This window comes from Eucyclogobius newberryi, unplaced genomic scaffold (genome assembly GCF_026437365.1).
Source record: "Eucyclogobius newberryi isolate DKJ021-1_F unplaced genomic scaffold, fEucNew1.0.hap1 SCAF_6, whole genome shotgun sequence".
NCBI lineage: Eukaryota > Metazoa > Chordata > Actinopteri > Gobiiformes > Gobiidae > Eucyclogobius > Eucyclogobius newberryi.
In genome coordinates, this window is record NW_027316278.1 from 35,834,744 (window position 1) to 35,855,306 (window position 20,563).

Below are 20,563 nucleotides of genomic sequence, written 5' to 3' on the forward strand. Positions count from 1 at the left end.
TCACCAGTGAACATCCAGGGACGGGACATTGAGAGAGTGGACTCATACAAGTACCTGGGTGTTTATCTGAACCCCAAACTGGACTGGACTCATAACACAGACGCACTGTACAGGAAGAGCCAGAGTCGGCTCTACCTCCTGAGGAGACTCAGGTCTTTTGGAGTGACAGGGCCACTCCTGAAGACCTTCTACGACTCTGTGGTGGCATCAGCCCTCCTGTACGGTGTGGCCTGCTGGAGCAGCAGCATCACAGAGAGGGAGAGGAAGAGGCTGGACAGAGTCATCAAGAAGTCCAGCTCCGTCCTGGGCTGTGCTCTGGACTCGGTGCAGGAGGTGGGGGACAGGAGGGTCCTGGCTAGATTCACATCTATGCTGGACCATGAGTGTCACCTCATGCAGGACACTCTGTCCGCTCTGGAGAGGAGCTTCAGTGAGAGACTGATCCACCCTCGCTGTGTGAAGGAAAGGTTTCGCAGGTCTTTCCTTCCTGCCGCTGTCAGACTTTATAAAAAACACTGTTAGTACTGAACACTCGCAATACTGACCTAACCATGTGCAATTCTGTCATATGTGTAATTGCTGTTGGAATTCATGTGCAATTCATGTGCAATTACTGTGAAATTCATGTGCAATCTATGTGCTGTCGTGACACTTATTCATGTGCAATTACTGTCGTGATCACATGCAATGGTATTTATGTATTTATGTATTTATTTGTCTATGGGGGTTTTTTATTTATTTATTGGAGATCTTCTACTGAAAGTGTTTTTCAGACTTCCTATAAGTGATCTGTTCTTCTGTATCTACCTCTGTATCTACCTGCGTTGCACCAATGAAATTTCCCCATGTGGGACAATAAAGGAATATCTTATCTTATCTTATCTTATATCGTTGAGCCTTCACACCTTTAATGAGACTCATTCATATTTGGTTTGTATAGCATCAAACTGCTCGAATGTTTTCAATTTTAAAGTAAAAAGTACAGCTTTTTTTTGTTTGGCCCAACTTAGCAGGAAGCTAAAGGGCCAACAAAAATTAGTCTGAGGGGCACATTTCGTAGTTTGGACATGTACTAGGGCGTTGGCCCTGTAAAAATGGTGTCAATGAGTGGGGCATCACAAGATATCCAATTTATTTTGATACCCTACACAGTCTCTGTGCGGTGAAGCCTCAAATTTAGCTAGAATTACAGAAATTTTCCAAATATTAAATTTGCTTCCATTTGCACATAGACAATGCGTCAAATTTGAATCAGTTGTTAAACCCCTTTCCCTAAACCTACTTGATGTGAAACATTTTAATTTGATGCAATAGCGCCCCCTACAGAGTGAAATTAGATTTAATATGGAATTTAATATTACATTTGGCACACAATTCCATTTTGGCGTCCTGATCAAAAAAGTCAATGACACCACCCTACAGGAAAGGACCAAACTGACACCTGAACACATATGTAAACTGTTGGACATCTGTCTGAACACCACTTACTTTCAATTCCGGGGACAATTTTACAGACAGATTCATGGCTGTGCCATGGGCTCGCCCGTCTCTCCCATAGTGGCCAACCTGTACATGGAGCACTTTGAGAAGAAGGCACTGGCCTCATTCTCAGGCATAGCCCCAAAACTGTGGCTTCGCTATGTCGATACGTTTGTAACAATCAAGAAACAAGAGCTGGAAACCTTCTCTGATCACATCAATGCTGTGGACCCACATATCAGGTTTACAAGAGAAGACGCTAAGGAGAATCGCTTGGCCTTTCTTGATTGTTCCACGATCAGAGGAGAGGACGGGAAACTCCAAATAGAAGTATGTAGGAAACCTACACACACGGACCAGTATCTGCTCTTTGGTTCCAACCACCCACTACAGCACAAGCTGGGAGTGATCAGAACCTTACAACACAGAGCTCAAGGTGTGCCCACCAGCTCAGAGGGCAAGAAGAAAGAGGAAAAACATGTCCGAAATGCCCTCTCAGCCTGTGGTTACCCCGCTTGGGCCCTCAACAGAGTGAAGAGAACCAAGAAGCAGGACAAAAGGGAAACTGAACAGAGAAGGAAGGGTGTTTCTATCCCTTATGTGTCTGGCCTGTCGGAAAAACTGCAGAAATTTTTTAGACAACACGAAGTCCCTGTTTATTTTAAACCAGGAAACACTTTAAGACAAAAACTGGTTCATCCTAAGGACAAGTTGCCGACTCAAAAACAGAGCAATGTAGTTTACTCGATCCAATGCAGTGAAGAAAGCTGTAAAGAACGCTACATAGGTGAGACTAAACAGCCTCTACACAAGAGGCTCTATCAGCACAGAAGAAATACAAGTTCAGGACCACAGAGCGCCGTGCATCTCCATCTTGAAGCCTCTAATCACTCGTTTGAAGACGGTGAGGTGAAGGTTTTAAGCAGGGAGAAAAGATGGTTTGAAAGAGGAGTCAAGGAAGCTATTTTTGTTAAAAAAGAGAGACCTTCTTTAAACAGAAATGGAGGGCTAAGGTTTAATCTTCCTGTTATTTATAATGGGTTACTGAACCCCTGGAAAGGTAGAGGACATTCAGATGCTAATCAGGTACTCAGGGTGGTTGAGCCAGGGTCTCACAAAGACAAAGAGGTTTCTAATAGCCCATTAAGATTCTGAATAGGCTAGCTCGGTAGATACAAGGGGGGAGTTTCTGTTGAAACAAACAACCCTTGCTACTTCAGGAAGGCTCCGCCCAATGGGCGGGTCTTACCACAGAACAGTATTAATATCGGAGTTCTCGATCTAAATTCTTTTATTGACAATGACTCTTGGATGAGAGTCGAAACGTCTATTTTTTCTAACTGAGTCCAGATGACTACAACTGAAGCTTTTTCTACTATGGAACACGCCTGGACGAATGAGGGATTACACCGACAATGACACCCATGTCATATTTTTAACCTGGCTAAGATCTGGGTTAAAATCTTAACCAGATCTTAGCCTGGTCCAAAGCAGGAGCCTGGTGTAGTCTGTTACTATGGTGATATACACGGTTACCCCCCACGAGACCGAAGGTTCGCTAGTCCGAAGGTTCACTGGTCCGAAATTTCGCTAGTCCGAAAGTTCCTCATAGGCTAAAGTGAAGGTGCAGACGGCATCGGGATGTAGTCAGTCTGTAAAATGCGCACGAAGCACGAAGACACGCACTGGGGCTCGTCACGTTTAATGTACCAGCTGCTCACAGGAGGCACCGCAAGTTGTACTGTGTATATAAAAATAACAAGGGAACATATGGAATCCTCCGCTTTATGCCCTCATTTGATCAAAGTATAGAAATGATATATGTATATATAGAAACGTGTGATCCGATCACCATAGGATTGGTAGTCAAAAAGGAAATTCAGCTGGCCAAGACGGGAGTGTCTACAGAGCCGCGGCGCACGGCCAAAACGGCTGGGCTATTTGAGTTAATTAATTAATTAATAATACGATAAGGAGCTCAGGCTATGCACAGAAACAAGTCGGTTATGGGAAATACGTGAGTTTAATCATAAAAGTGCATCAACACAAGAAAAGTCCAAAAAGCAGTGTGTGGGGCAAAGGGAGGCGAGGAGAGCCCGCTGCACGGAGACACAGCTTTGGTGAGGAGAGCCGCGAGTAGAGCCCGCTGCGCAGACTCACACCTTCGGACTCGTGAACCTTCGGACTAATAAACCTTTGGACTTGTAAACTTTAAAATGTCGGTGAAATTTTTAAAATTTCGGTGAAATTTCAGACTCGTGAACCTTCGGACCAGTAAACCTTCGGACTCGTGGGCAGCCACCATATACACTGAACTAAAACACAACCAAACTCTGTGTTTACTCAAACTAAACCTGGACTTTCAAAAAAGGACAAATTTATATTTGAAGAACAGAGGGAAAAATCAAGGTCAACCGACTTCAGAGTAATATTGAATGTGTTTAGTGAGGACAGCAGGCTTTTGGCAGCCAACTGAAAAGGTGCATTTACCACCAACTACTGTAGTTGTACGTCCTCAAAGTATGTATTTTACGCTTAACCGTAAAGAAAAAGGAAAAAGGAAAAAGGGAGGAAGAGAAACAGCGAGGAGAGGGAGAAAGAAAGAGCTACTATGACAATATATTCAAGCTAACGACTAGCATGACTGATGCAAAATTGGTTAATGACAGTCATCAGGGGCTTGGGTCATGGGTCAGCAGACTTGTGTGCATTAATGTACTTTTATCTCAGAAAGTCTGGCTTTTGATGTCACTAATAATTTAGTCTGCTCTTTAACAGTGTTCCAAAGAGCTACTTTCCTCTCCCATTTCAATCTATTTTTGTGGTTATAATCAGCCGTTATTGATTTGTGGTTGCGTTAATATCCTGCAGAGATTATGTGTGTGTGTGTTATCCTAATGGAGGAGCTAAAGCTGTCAGCGGTGTCCATCCTGAGACGGGTCCCAAAAACAGAAATCCTTAATTCTCTTATTCACATTACTACGCGATTATGTTCTGACCAGATTAATAGACTCCTTAATTTAAATAGTTGATTAAATTTGAGCTTAGAGCACAGCTTGGCTGCAGTGATTACAGAGTTCAGTCTCACCACACAGGTTTGGTTTTCTGGACGGTGGTCCGGATTCGGGGTTTGACGTAGTCGTAGTAACCCTGGTTCTTGTGCTCTTCCTGACACCAGATCAGATCCGCGTTTGAGAACTTCTCCACCTCGGCCTTCACCTGATCGAACGGGAACGGAGACAACTGTGGAGAGAGAAAGGGGTTAACCACTGCCACACAGGAGCCTCGTAGGAGCCTCACAAGCTCTTTACTCAGAGAAGACCACGTGAAAACCACTCTGCCACTGTAGTACCTGTTCAATCCTGGCGATAGCGACGGTGTTCTCCAGTCCACGGTTCTTTCGCTCTTTGTTGAGTTCATAGTAAACCTTTCCGCTGCAGAAGATGATCCTCCTCACAGACTCCGGGTTCTGAGCTGCAGTGCCACCTTCAGGAATCAGCCGCTCGAAATGTGTGCCTGCGAACAACATAAGCCACGTTTCCACTGGTTCAGTCCTGAAGAATCTCCACTGTCATAAGTGACATGTAGCCCGTTTAAGTGATCCAAAGGGTTACCCCCCACGAGTCCGAAGGTTCGCTAGTCCGAAGGTTCACTGGTCCGAACGTTCACTGGTCCGAAGGTTCACTAGTCCGAAAGTTCCTCATAGGCTAAAGTGAAGGTGCAGACGGCATCGGGATGTAGTCAGTCTGTAAAATGCGCACGAAGCACGAAGACACGCACTGGGGCTCGTCACGTTTAATGTACCAGCTGCTCACAGGAGGCACCGCAAGTTGTACTGTGTATATAAAAATAACAAGGGAACATATGGAATCCTCCGCTTTATGCCCTCATTTGATCATAAGAAATATGCGTGATCAGAATCCTCCACTCTATGCCTTCATTTGATTATACGTATAGAAATACACGTGATCCGATCACCGTAGGATTGGTAGTCAAAAAGGAAATTCAGCTGGCCAAAACGGGAGTGTCTACAGAGCCGCGGCGTGCGGCCAAAACGGCTGGGCTATTTGAGTTAATTCATTCATTAATAATACGATAAGGAGCTCAGGCTATGCACAGAAACAAGTCGGTTATGGAAAATACGTGAGTTTAATCATAAAAAGTGCATCAAAGCTAGACAAGTCTTAAAAGCCAGTGTGTGGGGCAAAGGGAGGCGAGGAGAGCCCGCTGCGGGGACACACCTTCGGACTAGCGAACCTTTGGACATGTGAACCTTAAAATTTCTGAATTTTCGGACCAGTGAACCTTCGGACTCGTGGGCAGCCACCAATCCAAAGCCAGGGCTCCAGGTGGGCTTTAGCTCAGGAAAGAACTAAGATTCAAGCCAAAACAAGACGACACAGAGCAGTGAGAAACATAAAAGAATCATCAAATCGCCATATTTCCACTGATGCTAAATTTATGTTGAGCCCACATTGTTATCAAAACAAAGCTAGCACATTAGCAACAGCCACTTCCTAATTACACCACAAAGACTTGACTTAGGACTTGCCCTTTGTGACTTGAGACTTGACTTTGATTTGAGCCTAATGACTTAGAATGACTTAGGTTTTATGGGCTAATTATATATCTATAGATCTATAGGCATATTGTGTGTAAATGTAGTGCATTTGTGTTTACATGAGCCATGTGCTCCTCATACTTTCAGTTTCACAAAGGCAGCGCTTCATATCCCTTCAGGCGAGGTCAGGGTGAATATGCGATTATTACAACATGTGGGAGTGACAGCTTTTATGGACAACATTCTCTACGTGAGCACAGGCAGAAATAACTGAGATGAAAAGGGTAAGACCCCAATGAATCCACGCCTTCTAATGTTACAGAAAAGAGCCTTTATTTGACGTAAGCCTAAATTGTCCTAGAAGGCTATTCAAAAATGGAAGTGTCTGCAGAGCCGCGGCCGAAACGGCCATGTTATTTTTGTGCCGGCCGCGCGCCGCGGCTCCTGAAACTGCACCGCTATTTGACCGCGTTTTAGCGCCGTTTTAGACCGCGCCGGGTTAAGGTTAGGGTTAGGGTTAGCCATGAGGCTATAACGGGCTATAAGGGAAATGCCGAGGTCCCTGAAACTACGCGGCCATTTGACCGCGCCGCTGCTCTCCAGCCACGGCCTTCATAAATATCCAAAAACTGCAAAGAATTTTTAAACAGCATTAGATTTCTGTTTATTTGAAACTAGGCAAGAACTGGTTCACACTGAGGACTACATGCCTACACAAAAACAGAGCAATGTAGAGTATTCTATCAAATGCAGTGAAGAAAGTTGTAAAGAGCATAGTGAGACTAAACAGCTACTTCACAAGATACTTTTTCAACGCAGAAGGCACACATTCAGGACCACAGCGCGCCGTACATCTTCATCTTAAAGCCACAAACTACTATTTTGAGGACAGTGAGGTGAAGATTCTAAGCAGGAGAGAATAAGGTTTGAAAGAGGAGTTCGGAGGCAATTTTTGTTACAAAAAAAAAAGAAAAAAAAGAAATTGAGGTTTAAAGTTCAACCTATTGGTCGTATACAATTGTGTTTTGAAGCCATGGGGCGGGAGAAGCCCTGGCCAATCTGATGCTAATCAGGTACTCATCAGTGATGCGGGAGCTACAGTCAGTTCACACAAGCCCATTTACAGGACTGTTAGGCTACAAAGAAGAGTAGTCTCAAGTAAAACTGTAAACACTCATCATAAGGAGGTTCCGCCCGGTGGGCAGGGCCTATTCAGAGTAGAATATCTGAGTTCCCAGACTCGATCCGCAGATTGAGAATGACTCTTCGATGAGAGTCATTTTTTTTCTAAACACAGTGACCAGATGATTGCAACTGAATATTTTTCTACAATGGAACGCTCCAGGACGATTGAGGGATTACACCGACTTGATTCTAACAAAGCCAGTACAGGATGCGCAGGGGCGGATCCAAGCATACAGGGGCTGGGGCGTTACAGGGGAACCACTCACTTATCATATTCCATGTGTGAAATTCTTTACTGCATAAACAAGTGTTTATGTGACTTACAGTTGTTTGGTGAGATGTTTGTCAGATTTACTCGTTGGAAACATTTACACACTGTTGACTGCTTTGTCCGTGCACATGCTCTGTCTCGGGTCAGTTCTCCTTTCCTTTGTGTCTGGGTGTTTGCGCGGCACCTTTACTCTAGCTTAAGCCACATCTCACTGCCACACAAACTTGGAATAACCAAATGGCTTTTTGTGAATTGCTGAGATCGGCCTCAGGATTAGGAAGTATAATTCAGGTACAATTTATATTTGATTTATTAAGAAATGTTTGGGGGACATCAGTTGTTATGCTACGCAGTTTGGCAAGTAACTTTTCACTGAGGTAGTGCATAAGAAACTTTTTTGTCTTTTTTGTGTTTCAGCAGAAGGCATTTAGAAATGTAATTTCTTGAAATTATATGAACATTTTGAGTGTTACCTGGGAGCAGCTCGTCGAAGCTGGATCTGGCTTCAGGGTGGCGCAGCAGTGATTTGGGAGTGAACACTATCAGCTGAAACAGAGAAACCGAGGAGGAAATAAACACTTAACGTAAACAGCTCGGACTCGATCACGCCCGGATGGTGAACGTGTCATGGAGGTACAAGAAGAAGGTAAACCAAAAACAGCACACCATTGTCACAGGTAAACCAACATGATGCATGATTGTTTATCTTTTAAGATTAACGAATATCACACTTCAAGACGTGAGGAATGTAAAATGATAGGACAAAGCACGGTCACAATGTGTTCGGAGCCTCGCTTGTCGTTTGTCCCAGTGAATATCTGACTGGGCACCACCTCTGCAGACAGGTATCTCTGTTTCTCTCGCCCTTCAACCATTTAGTGCTGAGATGGTTCTGATACATCACAGGCAGAGAAACATGAGCTGGCGTGTGAATGAGGCAGTATAGATGTATAGATTATTGTCCCTTGCGCTGTTATTTAACCTCTGAAGTTTTACAAACAAGCTTATTCTGGAACAAAGAAATATGTGATCAACCACGGGAAAAAACACCACAAGTCGGCCCCGACAAAACTGAGATAAAGCCAAAATAAGATTTTTTTTTTCAAATGTGTGATTTTCGTTTTTTTGCAGAGTGTGCAATTTGAAGTTATGAAGGAGCCCCTCTGTGCTTCAGATAACACTATTGGTTGTCTTAAACGTACACGTTAAAAATGGGTAGTTTTCGGGTCTTTTTCCAGCGCTCCTCGGGGGCGTCACCTATTTACAGCAGCGCATCGTTGATATTTTTTGGCCAATCAACTGCTAGCCACATTGCTACTTAAAACACCGTCATATTCCGTGGTGTTGAAGATGGAATACGTAGTACAAAAAGATGAAAAAGAAAAAAGATCCACGAAAACAAAGTGCCTGGCGTAAGTACTCACAAGATCCCTGCATGCTTTATGTGTGTTTTATGGTGCTTTGCGTTAGTTTTCGTGGCTAAACCGGCTTTTAGCTTCGGGCCGTGGGGCTAAGTTGGAAGCTAAACTTTGCTATCACCATGTTATCGGGTTATTTTTCGGCGTTGTTCTGTACAAATTATATAATGATGTAGTATTTCTTGACCCGTGGGTTGTGTGGGTCGTGCTTTATGCGTGTTTTATGGTGCTTTGCGGTTTAGTGTTCATGAAATCAAAAGTTGGCTAATCCCCCCGATGCTGAATCAAAAGTAAATATTTAAATTCTACTCTGACATCTGGATGGTAGAGATGTGATTTCTTAACGTGAAAATAACTTTCACATTCTTGGATTAATATTTTTTTATTATGTATTGAATCACCTGTGAATTCTGTTTATCGACAAATGGCAATAAACCCTATTCTGATTCTGATTCTTTGATGCTATTCAGGGTCTTTTGTAATCCAAGTATTTCCATTTTAATATAGTAACTTCTAATTCTGATTCAAGTCCAGTTCAAGTCCTAATGAAAATAATACTACATCAATAACAACACAGCTGTAGGGGGAGGTGGTGTCAGTGTAACAGGGGGGAGGGCTTATTTCAATGAGATGCAAATGAGCCCCCCTATGACTCTGGGCTCACTCAGCTGAAAAACTTTGAGGCCTGTTTTCTCAGTGAAAGGTTTTGAGAGTTGTATACATTCAAATGACCACAACTTACTCAAATATTATCAGATCTACATGAGTGAGACATCATTGCATAGCTTTGAATTCACACTTTCAGAATCTGTGTATAACTCAAAATGTCTCCGGGTAGACTTCCGTTTATCCACGGTCAGTCACATATGACATTATAGTGAGTTTAGAGATGAGCTGTAAATGTGGTTAATGTGGCACTAGTTTCCTGACTGTTGTGATATAAATGTGGTAAATGTGGCGCTGGTCTCACTGGTTTCCTGAAAGGCAGAAGGATTTGGCGTCTGAGGATGTGGAAGTAGTTTGCAGGAGTTGAACAGTTCACAATTATCCAGTTACAGTCGTAGAGCTGCTGCGTTGCAAAGTCCTCTGTGATTGGCTGCAACAGAGAGGGGATAAGTATGACTAAAATAAGACTAAAGTAATAATAAAGCACAACTAAAGCAGAAATAAAGTACAACTAAAGCAGGACTAAATTACAAATAAATCAGGATTAAAGTATGACTAAAGCATGACTAAACGTTGTATGGCACTTTATTAAAGCTAAGATCCTTTTGTAAAATAAACTGTAAACAGAGTCTGACCGGGTGCGCATCGGGATCATCATTGCACATCTGGAGGAACCTCTCAGGTCGGGCTGATGAGTGCTCCGGGCCCTGTGGAAAAACAGGACAGCCATGAAGGAGTGCACCCGCAGCCCACACCCACAGACTCAGACACGTACCATGCCTTCAAGACCGTGAGGCAGCAGCAGCACGATGCCGTTCTGCCTCACCCACTTGGCCTGTCCCGGGCAGATGAACTGGTCAATTATGCACTGAGCAGTGTTGTGAAAGTCTCCGAACTGAGCCTCCCAAAGGATCAGTGCGTTGGGACTTGCCATTGCGAAACCCAGCTCAAACCCTGGGGACAAATGGAACACGTTAACATTAAGCAAGGCAAGGAAAGTTTATTAGTAGAGCACAATTTGTACATAAGGCCACTCAAAGTGCTTCACAAAACAGGAAAAATGCATTAAAATCACAGAGATATGACAGGAATCACAAAACAGTTTAGGACATAAAAGAGAAGAGTCGGGGCCTGTCTCACATCTTCAGGAAGACTGTTCCAGATTTTAGCTGCATAAAACTGAAACCCAGATTCCCTAGACTACGAGATGGTTCTCATGGCACTAATGTCCGAGACGTACTTAAGCGCTAGGCCATGGAGAGACTTGTACACAAGCAGAACTGCTTAAAAATCTATTCTCTGAGCCACAAGGAGCCAGTGCAGAGACCTGAGAACAGGACTAATGTGATGGTACTTCCTGGTTCTAGTCAGGACCCGAGCAGTAGCGTTCTGGATGTACTGCAGCTGTTTTACAGCTTGTTTGGAGAGGCCAGTGAGCGGCCGTTACAGTCTAATCTACTGGAGACAAATATAATTTTGATTTTGGCAATGTTTTTTAGATGGTAAAAAGTTGCTGATGTTATTGATTTGACGTGGCTGTTAAAGTTACTCCCAGATTTCAAACTTGATTTGTGACTAATACTTTATCTCTGTTTCTGTGGGCCAAAGACCATGATTTCAGTCTTGTTTGAGTTCAGCTGGAGAAAGTTGTTTTGCATCCACACACTGATCTGTTGGATGCAGTGACAGAGTGAATCCACTGGTCCATATTCACCTGCCGACAGTGAAACATAGATCTGAGTGTCGTCGACATAATTGTGATAGGACACATTTTCACTGCGTATCGACTGACCTAACGGCAGCATGTAGAGGTTGAACAGAAGGGGTCCCAGGATTGACCCTTGGGCTGCCCCACAGGTCAGGGGCATGTGGTCTGAGACACAGTTACCAATTTCAACAAAGTACTTCCTGTCTTCCAGATAGGACCTTAACCAGTAGTTTAGGGCAGTGCCAGTGATGCCCACCCAGTCCTCTAGTCTCTGTAAGAGGATCCCATGATCGACAGTGTCAAAAGCAGCACTCAGATCTAACAGAATTAAGTCTAAGGCTTTAGTAAACAACCTTTTCAAGGACTAAAATGGGAGATTAGAGATGGGCCGGTAATTTCTCTGTCTCATCAAGACTGCTCTTCTTTTCGAGAGGCTTTAGGAGTTTTCAAAGCCCTTGGGAATGTTTAAGATTGAAAAGACATGTTAACTATGTGAAATCTGGTGGGTAACACATCAAGGCAGCGTGTAGATGTCTGGGTGGTTTTAGGGTTATTATTTAGATTATGGAATTCATTCTGAAGTTCAATTCTGAACTTTGTCATTAAAAAATAATGCTAACTCATTACACTTAGATGTGGAAATTAGTTCTAACGACAGCTGTGCTGGAGGGTTTGCTAATCTGTTTACTGTGGCAAACAGGACATTAGGACTGGAAAAGCTAACTCATAAAATCAAACAAAACAAATTGCTTTATCAAGAACAAATATTTATGTTACATTTAATTATTACAGCACAAGATACAAAATTGACACAAAATGAAATTAATCGCAATTAATCATTTAAAAAGTGAGCTTTTTAAGATTTTTTTTTTTTTGATTGACAGCACAAGTGATTAATACATTATAGTCAAAACCCAGCCAGATGGAAATTTAAGAAAACACTTTTAATTTAATATACAGTAGGGGAGTAACAAAACCTATTTATTCGATGCATTCATACTTTTCCATCACGACCTGCTACATCGATCTGAGCTCGACTAGTTTTCCTCGATCCACACCAGGAATCAATGCAAACGCAAAACAACTCTTATAATATCGATTATACTATATCTAGATACTGGAAAAACAAACGTTATACACTAAAATAGCATTGCTTTCAGTTCAATATTTTTAGTAAATGTTATTTAAAATCAACTTTCAATCATTTTTATTCTTGTGCCACGTCATCTTCAAGCGCCTGTAGGGCTGCTGTCGCTCAAGAGTTGTGTCAGAGCCATGGATGTATTAATATAACTGGATAAGGTACCCTCTGCCCGCGATTGAGTAGTGGCTACTTCACTGTACTTCAACCTCACGGCCCAGACTATTCAAAGAGTTTGGCCTGTAAAATTACCTACAGTGCTCAATTATTTTCAGTTTGAAAATAAAATAAAAAGAATTTAAGCATTATGGGGAAAGGCCCAGAGCTAGCTCTGCTAGCTAACCAGTAAGTAATGCGGAACAACATTTTTTTACTTTTGTTAGTAAGTAAATAAGCTTCGGAGTTTGCACAAAACGTGTCTTATCACGTGGAAAAGACTGCTGCAGTTTGATATATCGAGTGAAACAACCTCAGCAAAAGTAAGGTGATGTTTTATAATATAACTTTTCCCCATAAAGATCCAGTTTTACAGCTTCTGTTAAAAACCCAAACACGAGGTGATGAACATGAACTACCCAAAGCAAAAAGTTATGATGTTCAAATAAAAATGAAACAAAAAGCATCTATTTTGTTTATGTGTTGATTCTATTGTTTTAGATGTGTGGTATCGAATCAAATCGATTTGTTTCAAAAAATTGAAGTAAATAAATAAAAGTAAATTATCCTTTTGTAATTGTTTGTCTTATATCGGAATGTATCTTATTGTTACATTCCAACTATACAGCCATCAAAATAAAATCTAAATTTATGACATCCTGCTCCAGTGACTCTGAGTACTCGACAAAACATTATTACAGACATAAATACGATTTCACTTATTTCACCAAGAGCTACACAGTAACAAAAATAGACCCACCGAGGACGCCGTACTCTGACAGACAGCTGTTGCAGACGGTGTACAGAGCCTGGTCCGGGCTCATGTGGTTCATGGGGATACAGGTGAGCTTGTCCACATTCTGGTCATGGAGCACGTGGTGACGGTGGCTGCACAGGACCAAAAATCCAACATTAGAGTGAGGATGGGAGAATGTCCACCTTAGCCCTCAACGCACAACATGGTCCTGCACTCTTATATATTGCCTCATTGACAGAGAGATTCGAACACTTGGTTCACTACTTCCTCCTCACAGCGGGGCATGTGACTCTGGCGTCTAAAACTGTCTGCTAAATTCAGTTAAAATGTATTTTTGCAGTAAGTATTGAACATACTGGGTTTTTCAGCTTTTTTGGGAAATTATTGAACATTTAAAAATATTATTTGTGTTGTTGTTCTTAACCTTGCTCTTGTATCTTTGCTTTGGAATTTTATGTATTAAAACTTGAAATAATGCATCTTCTGAATACCACACATGACTTTCTATCAGTCAGGCGTTCTCTCATCAAGAGTTGGTGTTTGCACTCCATCTACTGGAAAAAATAGGGAATTGCCATGGGGAAATAAACAAAAGCTAGCTTGCCCTGACATGCTAATGTAAGCATGTTGTAATGAGCAAAATTTGACAGCAGAAATGGTCTCTGGTAACTATTTATGGATTTAAAAACAGTACCTTCAGACCTTTGCATCGCTACTTTGATATAAACATCCAGAGAACATTTAAACTGTAATTCTGAGGCTCAGAGCAAGGTGACCCTAAAAACAAGACTGATGAAACAAGCATGAATTAAGCAAAATACATATCCAGGTGAGATTTTGATGAGGGAACCAAGAGATATGGTTAAAATCTCAAAAAAGTGGATTTAGCACAATGTGTGTCCACTCACGCTAAAATAAGTGGCTAACGTTAGTGGTTTTTTTCATAATCATGGGTCAACAGTGTGTTAAAACAGCTCTTCGATCTGCTTTCATTTAATTGTGTCGAGTCCAGATGTGTAGTTGGAGATGTAATCGCTAACTTGGGTTTGGGAGCAGGACCATGCCTCAACTTCTTACTTCCGCAGCAACCACACTTCCATTCTTTAACCACGCCTCTTATTACCCAGAAGGCCTATATATGCACAGGCCAATCCCAGCATCTCTTGTCGTCTCTGCTCTCTCGACAGAGAGACACTCAGTACAGCATGTTCATTCAAACCAACCATGAGTCATTTCCTCAGATTCTGATCTGTTCCCAATGCGAACAATTCAGTCTAAAACATTCAGTCGGTCAGTTCCCCAGAGGACTCACCCAGCGCGATTCCACAGCTCCAAACACCATCAGCTCCTCCGCACCTGCGTCTCTCACGGACCCCACCTCTGGGCGTCCACACAGAACACCGACCTCCACTCCACAGCAACGGCCTGGACCCAAGCGCTCTCCTTCTCGCTCTCTGCCCCTCATTTTAACCGGGCGCTATCCGAGCTTCCGGAGCAGGGCACGGCTCCCGCGCCGGCCGGCGCTCTCCGTGTGTCGCTCCGTGTGCTGCGCCCAGGCGCGCGTCTCCACTCAGGTGGACACCAGAGACCGTACCGCAGCGGGCGCACGGGGCCGAAGCCGGTGGACATTTCTTTCAGATGCTACGTCAACAAATATCCATGTTTTTATCAGCCTCACTTCCTGGTTCCACGTCCGTCCGGAGGCGCGCAGCCGATGACGTCACCATTGCTCCACGGGCCGCAGCTTGACCTCTCAGCTCCCCCTGGTGGCGGGAGCCAGGTTGTAAAACTCAATTTAAAGCAAGATCAGACAATGTTCATAGGGACTCAGCAATGTCCCAGCTTGTCTTAACAATGTTGAGTTCAAACGCTCCCTCTTATTCTCAACCTTTCTCATCAATTCTCATCACCTTTGCTGCAGCTGCACTCGACTCCCTCAACATGCTTTCCTCTATCCCTCCTCTGTACCTACATTCTACTGCATGTACCATCAACGTACCATCTTCTACGCGCTGGCTCTTTACCATTCCTCTATCATTCACACCTCGTAGGCTCACAATTCATGCTTCCACTAAATTACTTTCATGTCACATTCAGCTGTCTGGCTTCGCCGCCACATGTTAGCCACGGGTATCTTCAAAGATTCTGTTTCTAGCATTCCGGCAGGTTCTCATCTTCTCATTCGCATATTACATTAAGTCTAATTTTTTCCCAGCTCTTGCTTTTCATGCTACCTCATCTTACCATGCTTGCCTTGCAGCTCAACGCGCAGCTCAACGCGCAGCTGCTCAACGCAACTCGCATCTCTCAGCTCAACGCACATCTCACAGCTCAATAGCTCAACTCACAGCTACAGCTCACAGCTCAATAGCTCAACTCACAGCTACAGCTCACAGCTCAATAGCTCAACTCACAGCTACAGCTCAATAGCTCAACTCACAGCTACAGCTCACAGCTCAATAGCTCAACTCACAACTACAGCTCAACTCACAACAGCTACAGCTCAACAGCTCAACTCACAGCTACAGCTCACAGCTCAACTTACAGCTACAGCTCAACAGCTCAACTCACAGCTACAGCTCAGTTACAGCTCCGAACTACTACTCTCAGCTACAGCCCTCAGCCAACCCACATGTCACAACTTACAGCTCACAGTTACAACTACAACTACAGCTCACTTAGAACCCGCCGGCAGCCACGCTCACCCCAGAGCATCCACGCTCGCCCCAGAGCAGCCATTCATCCCTCCCTTCATCACTCATCCCGCTCTATTCCCCCCCCTCCCCTTACCCATTCATCCAAACCATTCGACCCCTTCCCCATTCATCCCACATCTCACTCAAGCTCTTCCGCGTCCTCAGAGCCCCGCCCGCAGCCACACGCTCGCTCAGAGGCCCGCCCGCAGCCACACGCTCGCTCAGAGCCCCGCCCGCAGCCACACGCTCGCTCAGAGCCCTGCCCGCAGCCACGCACTCGCCGGCAGCCACGCTCGCTAAGAGCCCCGCCGGCAACATGTTCACTCCAAGCACGAATCTCACCAGCAGCCGCGCCCACTCGCCCCGACCCACGGCAGTGTCCCATGCTCGCCCCAATCCACGTATTCATTTCCCAGAGCCTCTCTCTGAGCCACCGGGCACAGGGATGTCTACCACAGAGCCACCGGGATACGCCCCTCTGGTTCTCAACAGTCTCTCCTTCGACCCTCTTCTCGCACAGAGTCCATTATCCACTCGATCTCTTTCGACTCCTCATTCATCCCTCCCTTAAAAACTCATCCCGCTCTATCCCCCCCCCCCCCCCCCCCCCCCCCCTCCCCTTCCCCATTCATCCAAACCATTCGACCCCTTCCCCATTCATCCCACATCCCACTCAAGCTTTTCTGCGTCCTCACCAGGGTCTCATCGGGCACCGGGATGCAGTCTCTCTCCGGAAAAGGCACCGGGATGCTCATTCATCTCACATTCCCTCCTTCTTTTCATAAGAAACATTTCTCAACGTACACCTCATCCACCGCGCATAAATTGATGCATTGGAGACCGCTCCCTCCGAGCACTCCAGCCCCTTCCAACCCATTCCAGCTGCCATACGCACTAGACAGTCCTCAAGCGCTTAGTCTCCTCTTCCAGGTATTCACATAATCCCAGAATTATACCCCACTATCGTTCCGGACATTTTGGGGGTTTGATCAGTCGGAAGGCACTTATTCTACACCTCTCTAGTAGATCAATAAGGGATATCTTACTATGCGCAACTCATAATACCCAGTCTATTCCTCTCTACCAATCCGTCTCCTGCATTGCTTATACTCAAGTCACCTTAATAGACCAACTCCTACTCTCGATTCACCGTCCCAAATCCAACGCTCTACGATCGCTTCAATTACTACTCCTCAATACTACTACCTTCATATCTTTCATTCCTCTCATTCTCAATCTCATTCAGCTCAATTAAGGTCCCTCATTCATCGCTCATATTGACTTCTTTGCTACCCGCAGCTCGTCAACTCCTAAATCCATGCAAATATTTCGCTCTCCACTCCGGAGCAAGGCGACTCCACCATGAATCCAGTTCTATCGACTGCTCGTCCAATCCTATCACTCTTGTATCTTATTCTCCATCTACTTCCGTCGACGACCACAAACGCTAAAACACTATTCAAATGTACCAGAAATAACCCTCGTCTCAGTAACGGACGGACTGCTTTCGATTCCATCCAGAGTGGCTATCCAGCTCCTCTTCCCCCGTGCCACTCGTAACATTATTTTCAGCCAGGCTTACGTCAAGATCCAGATCAACTTCCTTCATTTTAAATAATTTTTTGGGAGTTCTGAATCGGCTGGGCTGATTACCCGAGACAGAGCTCCCATACTGAGTCTCTACCCAGCCATCTCGCATTGATCTCTCCTCTCATCGATCTCTCTCCTCTCATTGATCTCTCTTCTCTCATCGATCTCTCTAATCTCATCGATATCTCTCATCAATGTCTCTCATCGATCTCTCATCGATCTCTCATCAATCTCTCATCGACCCATCATGACTATTATCAATAAACATTCTTTTGTATTTCATTGTTGTGGCGTGGTCCTTGCTAGCGAAGTGTAGTTGGAGATGTAATCGCTAACTTGGGTTTGGGAGCAGGACCATGCCTCAACCTCTTACTTCCCCAGCAACCACACCTCCACTCTTTAACCACGCCTCTTATTACCCAGAAGGCCTATATATGCACAGGCCAATCCCAGCATCTCTTGTTGTCTCTGCTCTCTCGACCACACCCTCCCACTGCATGTCTCTATCATCGTCACCTTAACACATAACATCCATGGAGGGGGGGTTCTGAATCGGCTGGGCTGATTACCCGAGACAGAGACCCCATCCTGAGTCTCTACACAGCCATCTCTCATCGATCTCTCTCCTCTCATCGATCTCTCGCCTCTCATCGATCTCATCGATCTCTCTCATCTCATTGATATCTCTCTCTCTCATCGATATCTCTCTTTCATCAATATCTCTCTTTCATCGACCCATCATGACTATTATTAATAAACATTATTTCGTATTTCATTGTTGTGGCGTGGTCCTTGCTAGCGAAACAAGGTTAAAACGCTGTCTGCTGTTGTTTTTCTGACTAATTTACACTGAGCGGTCTAGGGACCATTAGTGCATTGACTGGAGGACTACATCAACTTCTGTTTTGAGAACATTGTTCCCTCCCGGACGGTGCGGTGTTTTCCAAACAACAAGTCATGGATTAACCGTGAACTGAAGGCTCTGCTGAAGGAGAAGAAGAGAGCCTTCAGGTCAGGGAACAAGGAGGAGCTGAGGACTGTGCAGAAGGAGCTGAGGAGGAAGATCAGGCAGGCTGAGGCCGGCTACAAGAGGAGGATGGAGGAGCAGCTGCAGCAAAAGAACATTCAGGGAGTGTGGAGGAGCCTGAAAACCATCTCGGGCTTCAAAATCCCCCCTGCCCAGACAGAGGGGGATCTACAGTGGGTGAATGATTTAAATGCTCACTTCTTGAGGTTTGATCAGTCACCCGCCCCTCCCCCTGCACAGCTGCATGCTCCCTCTTCCACAGCTGGACAATGCCCTGCATCTGTTCCTCTTCGCTTATCTGCCCCGGACCATCAGCTCCCCACTTCGCCTGGACTCACCCATCCCCCCAGCACACAGTCCCCCTGCCAACCACTGACTGTCACAGCAGCACAGGTGAGGAGTGAGCCGAAGAGGATTAAAGTGAGGAAGGCAGCAGGACCTGATGGCATCAGCCCCAGGCTCCTTAAGTCCTGCGCAGATGAACTGTGTGGAGTTATGGAGCATGTCTTCAACATGAGCCTGAAGCTGAGGGTGGTACCACAGGTCTGGAAGACCTCCTGTCTGGTACCTGTGCCTAAGACACCGCGCCCCAAAGACCTCAACAGCTTCAGGCCAGTGGCTCTCACGTCCCACCTGATGAAGACGCTGGAGCGGCTAGTCCTGGACCACCTCCGCTCCACCGTGAGCTCAGCCATGGACCCGCTGCAGTTTGCATATCGGTCTGGCATCGGAGTGGAGGACGCCGTCATCTCCCTGCTGCACCGCTTTCTCTCTCACCTGGAAAAGCCTGGCAGCTCTGTGAGGATTCTGTTCTTCGATCTTTCCAGCGCCTTCAACACCATCCAGCCGCTGCTCCTGAGGGACAAGCTGGAGACGGCTGGTGTGGAGTATGACCTGGCAGAGTGGATCCTGGACTACCTCACAGACCAACCCCAGTTTGTGAGAGCCCGGAACTGTGTGTCTGACACTCGGACCTGCAGTGTGGGGGCGCCCCAGGGCACTGTCCTCGCGCCCTTTCTCTTCACCCTTTACACTGCAGACTTCAGACATGACACGGACAGCTGTGTCCTGCAGAAGTTCTCTGACGACTCTGCCATCATCGGACTCATCACGGACGACGATGACGCGGAGTACAGAGGACTGGCGCAGGACTTTGTGGACTGGTGTCAGCGGAACCACCTCCTCATCAACGCGGGGAAGACCAAGGAGATGGTGGTGGATTTCCGCAGACGCCACCCCACTGCCCCCTCACCAGTGAACATCCAGGGACGGGACATTGAGAGAGTGGACTCATACAAGTACCTGGGTGTTCATCTGAACCACAAACTGGACTGGACTCATAACACATACGCACTGTACAGGAAGAGCCAGAGTCGGCTCTACCTCCTGAGGAGACTCAGGTCTTTTGGAGTGACAGGGCCACTCCTGAAGACCTTCTACGACTCTGTGGTGGCATCGGCCCTCCTGTATGGTGTGGCCTGCTGGAGCAGCAGCATCACAGAGAGGGAGAGGAAGAGGCTGGACAGAGTCATCAAGAAGTCCAGCTCCGTCCTGGGCTGTGCTCTGGACTCGGTGCAGGAGGTGGGGGACAGAAGGGTCCTGGCTAGATTCACATCTATGCTGGACCATGAGTGTCACCCCCTGCAGGACACTCTCTCCGCTTTGGAGAGCAGCTTCAGTGAGAGACTGATCCACCCTCGATGTGTGAAGGAAAGGTTCCGTAGGTCTTTCCTTCCTGCTGCTGTCAGACTTTATAACAAAAACTGTTAGTACTGAACACTCGCAATACTGACCTAACCTAATACTGATGTGCAATTCTGTCATATGTGCAATTGCTGTTGGAATTCATGTGCAATTACTGTGAAATTCATGTGCAATCTATGTGCTGTCGTGACACATATTCATGTG

The 20,563-nt window shown here is 45.4% G+C and overlaps 1 protein-coding gene across 1 annotated transcript in view; it reads right to left on the reverse strand.

Annotated features, from left to right (window-relative positions):
* Window positions 1–20,563, reverse strand: part of LOC140346545 (2-oxoglutarate dehydrogenase complex component E1-like) — a 51,401-nt gene that overhangs the window by 3,521 nt on the left and 27,317 nt on the right. The window contains exons 14-20 of the mRNA XM_072432669.1: window positions 13,346–13,473; window positions 10,356–10,534; window positions 10,216–10,287; window positions 9,885–10,010; window positions 7,970–8,042; window positions 4,832–4,995; window positions 4,568–4,722 (exon numbers count right to left, since the gene is read on the reverse strand). Coding sequence (XP_072288770.1) covers window positions 4,568–4,722; window positions 4,832–4,995; window positions 7,970–8,042; window positions 9,885–10,010; window positions 10,216–10,287; window positions 10,356–10,534; window positions 13,346–13,473 — 897 coding nt within the window. The remainder of the gene's footprint in view (window positions 1–4,567; window positions 4,723–4,831; window positions 4,996–7,969; window positions 8,043–9,884; window positions 10,011–10,215; window positions 10,288–10,355; window positions 10,535–13,345; window positions 13,474–20,563) is intronic.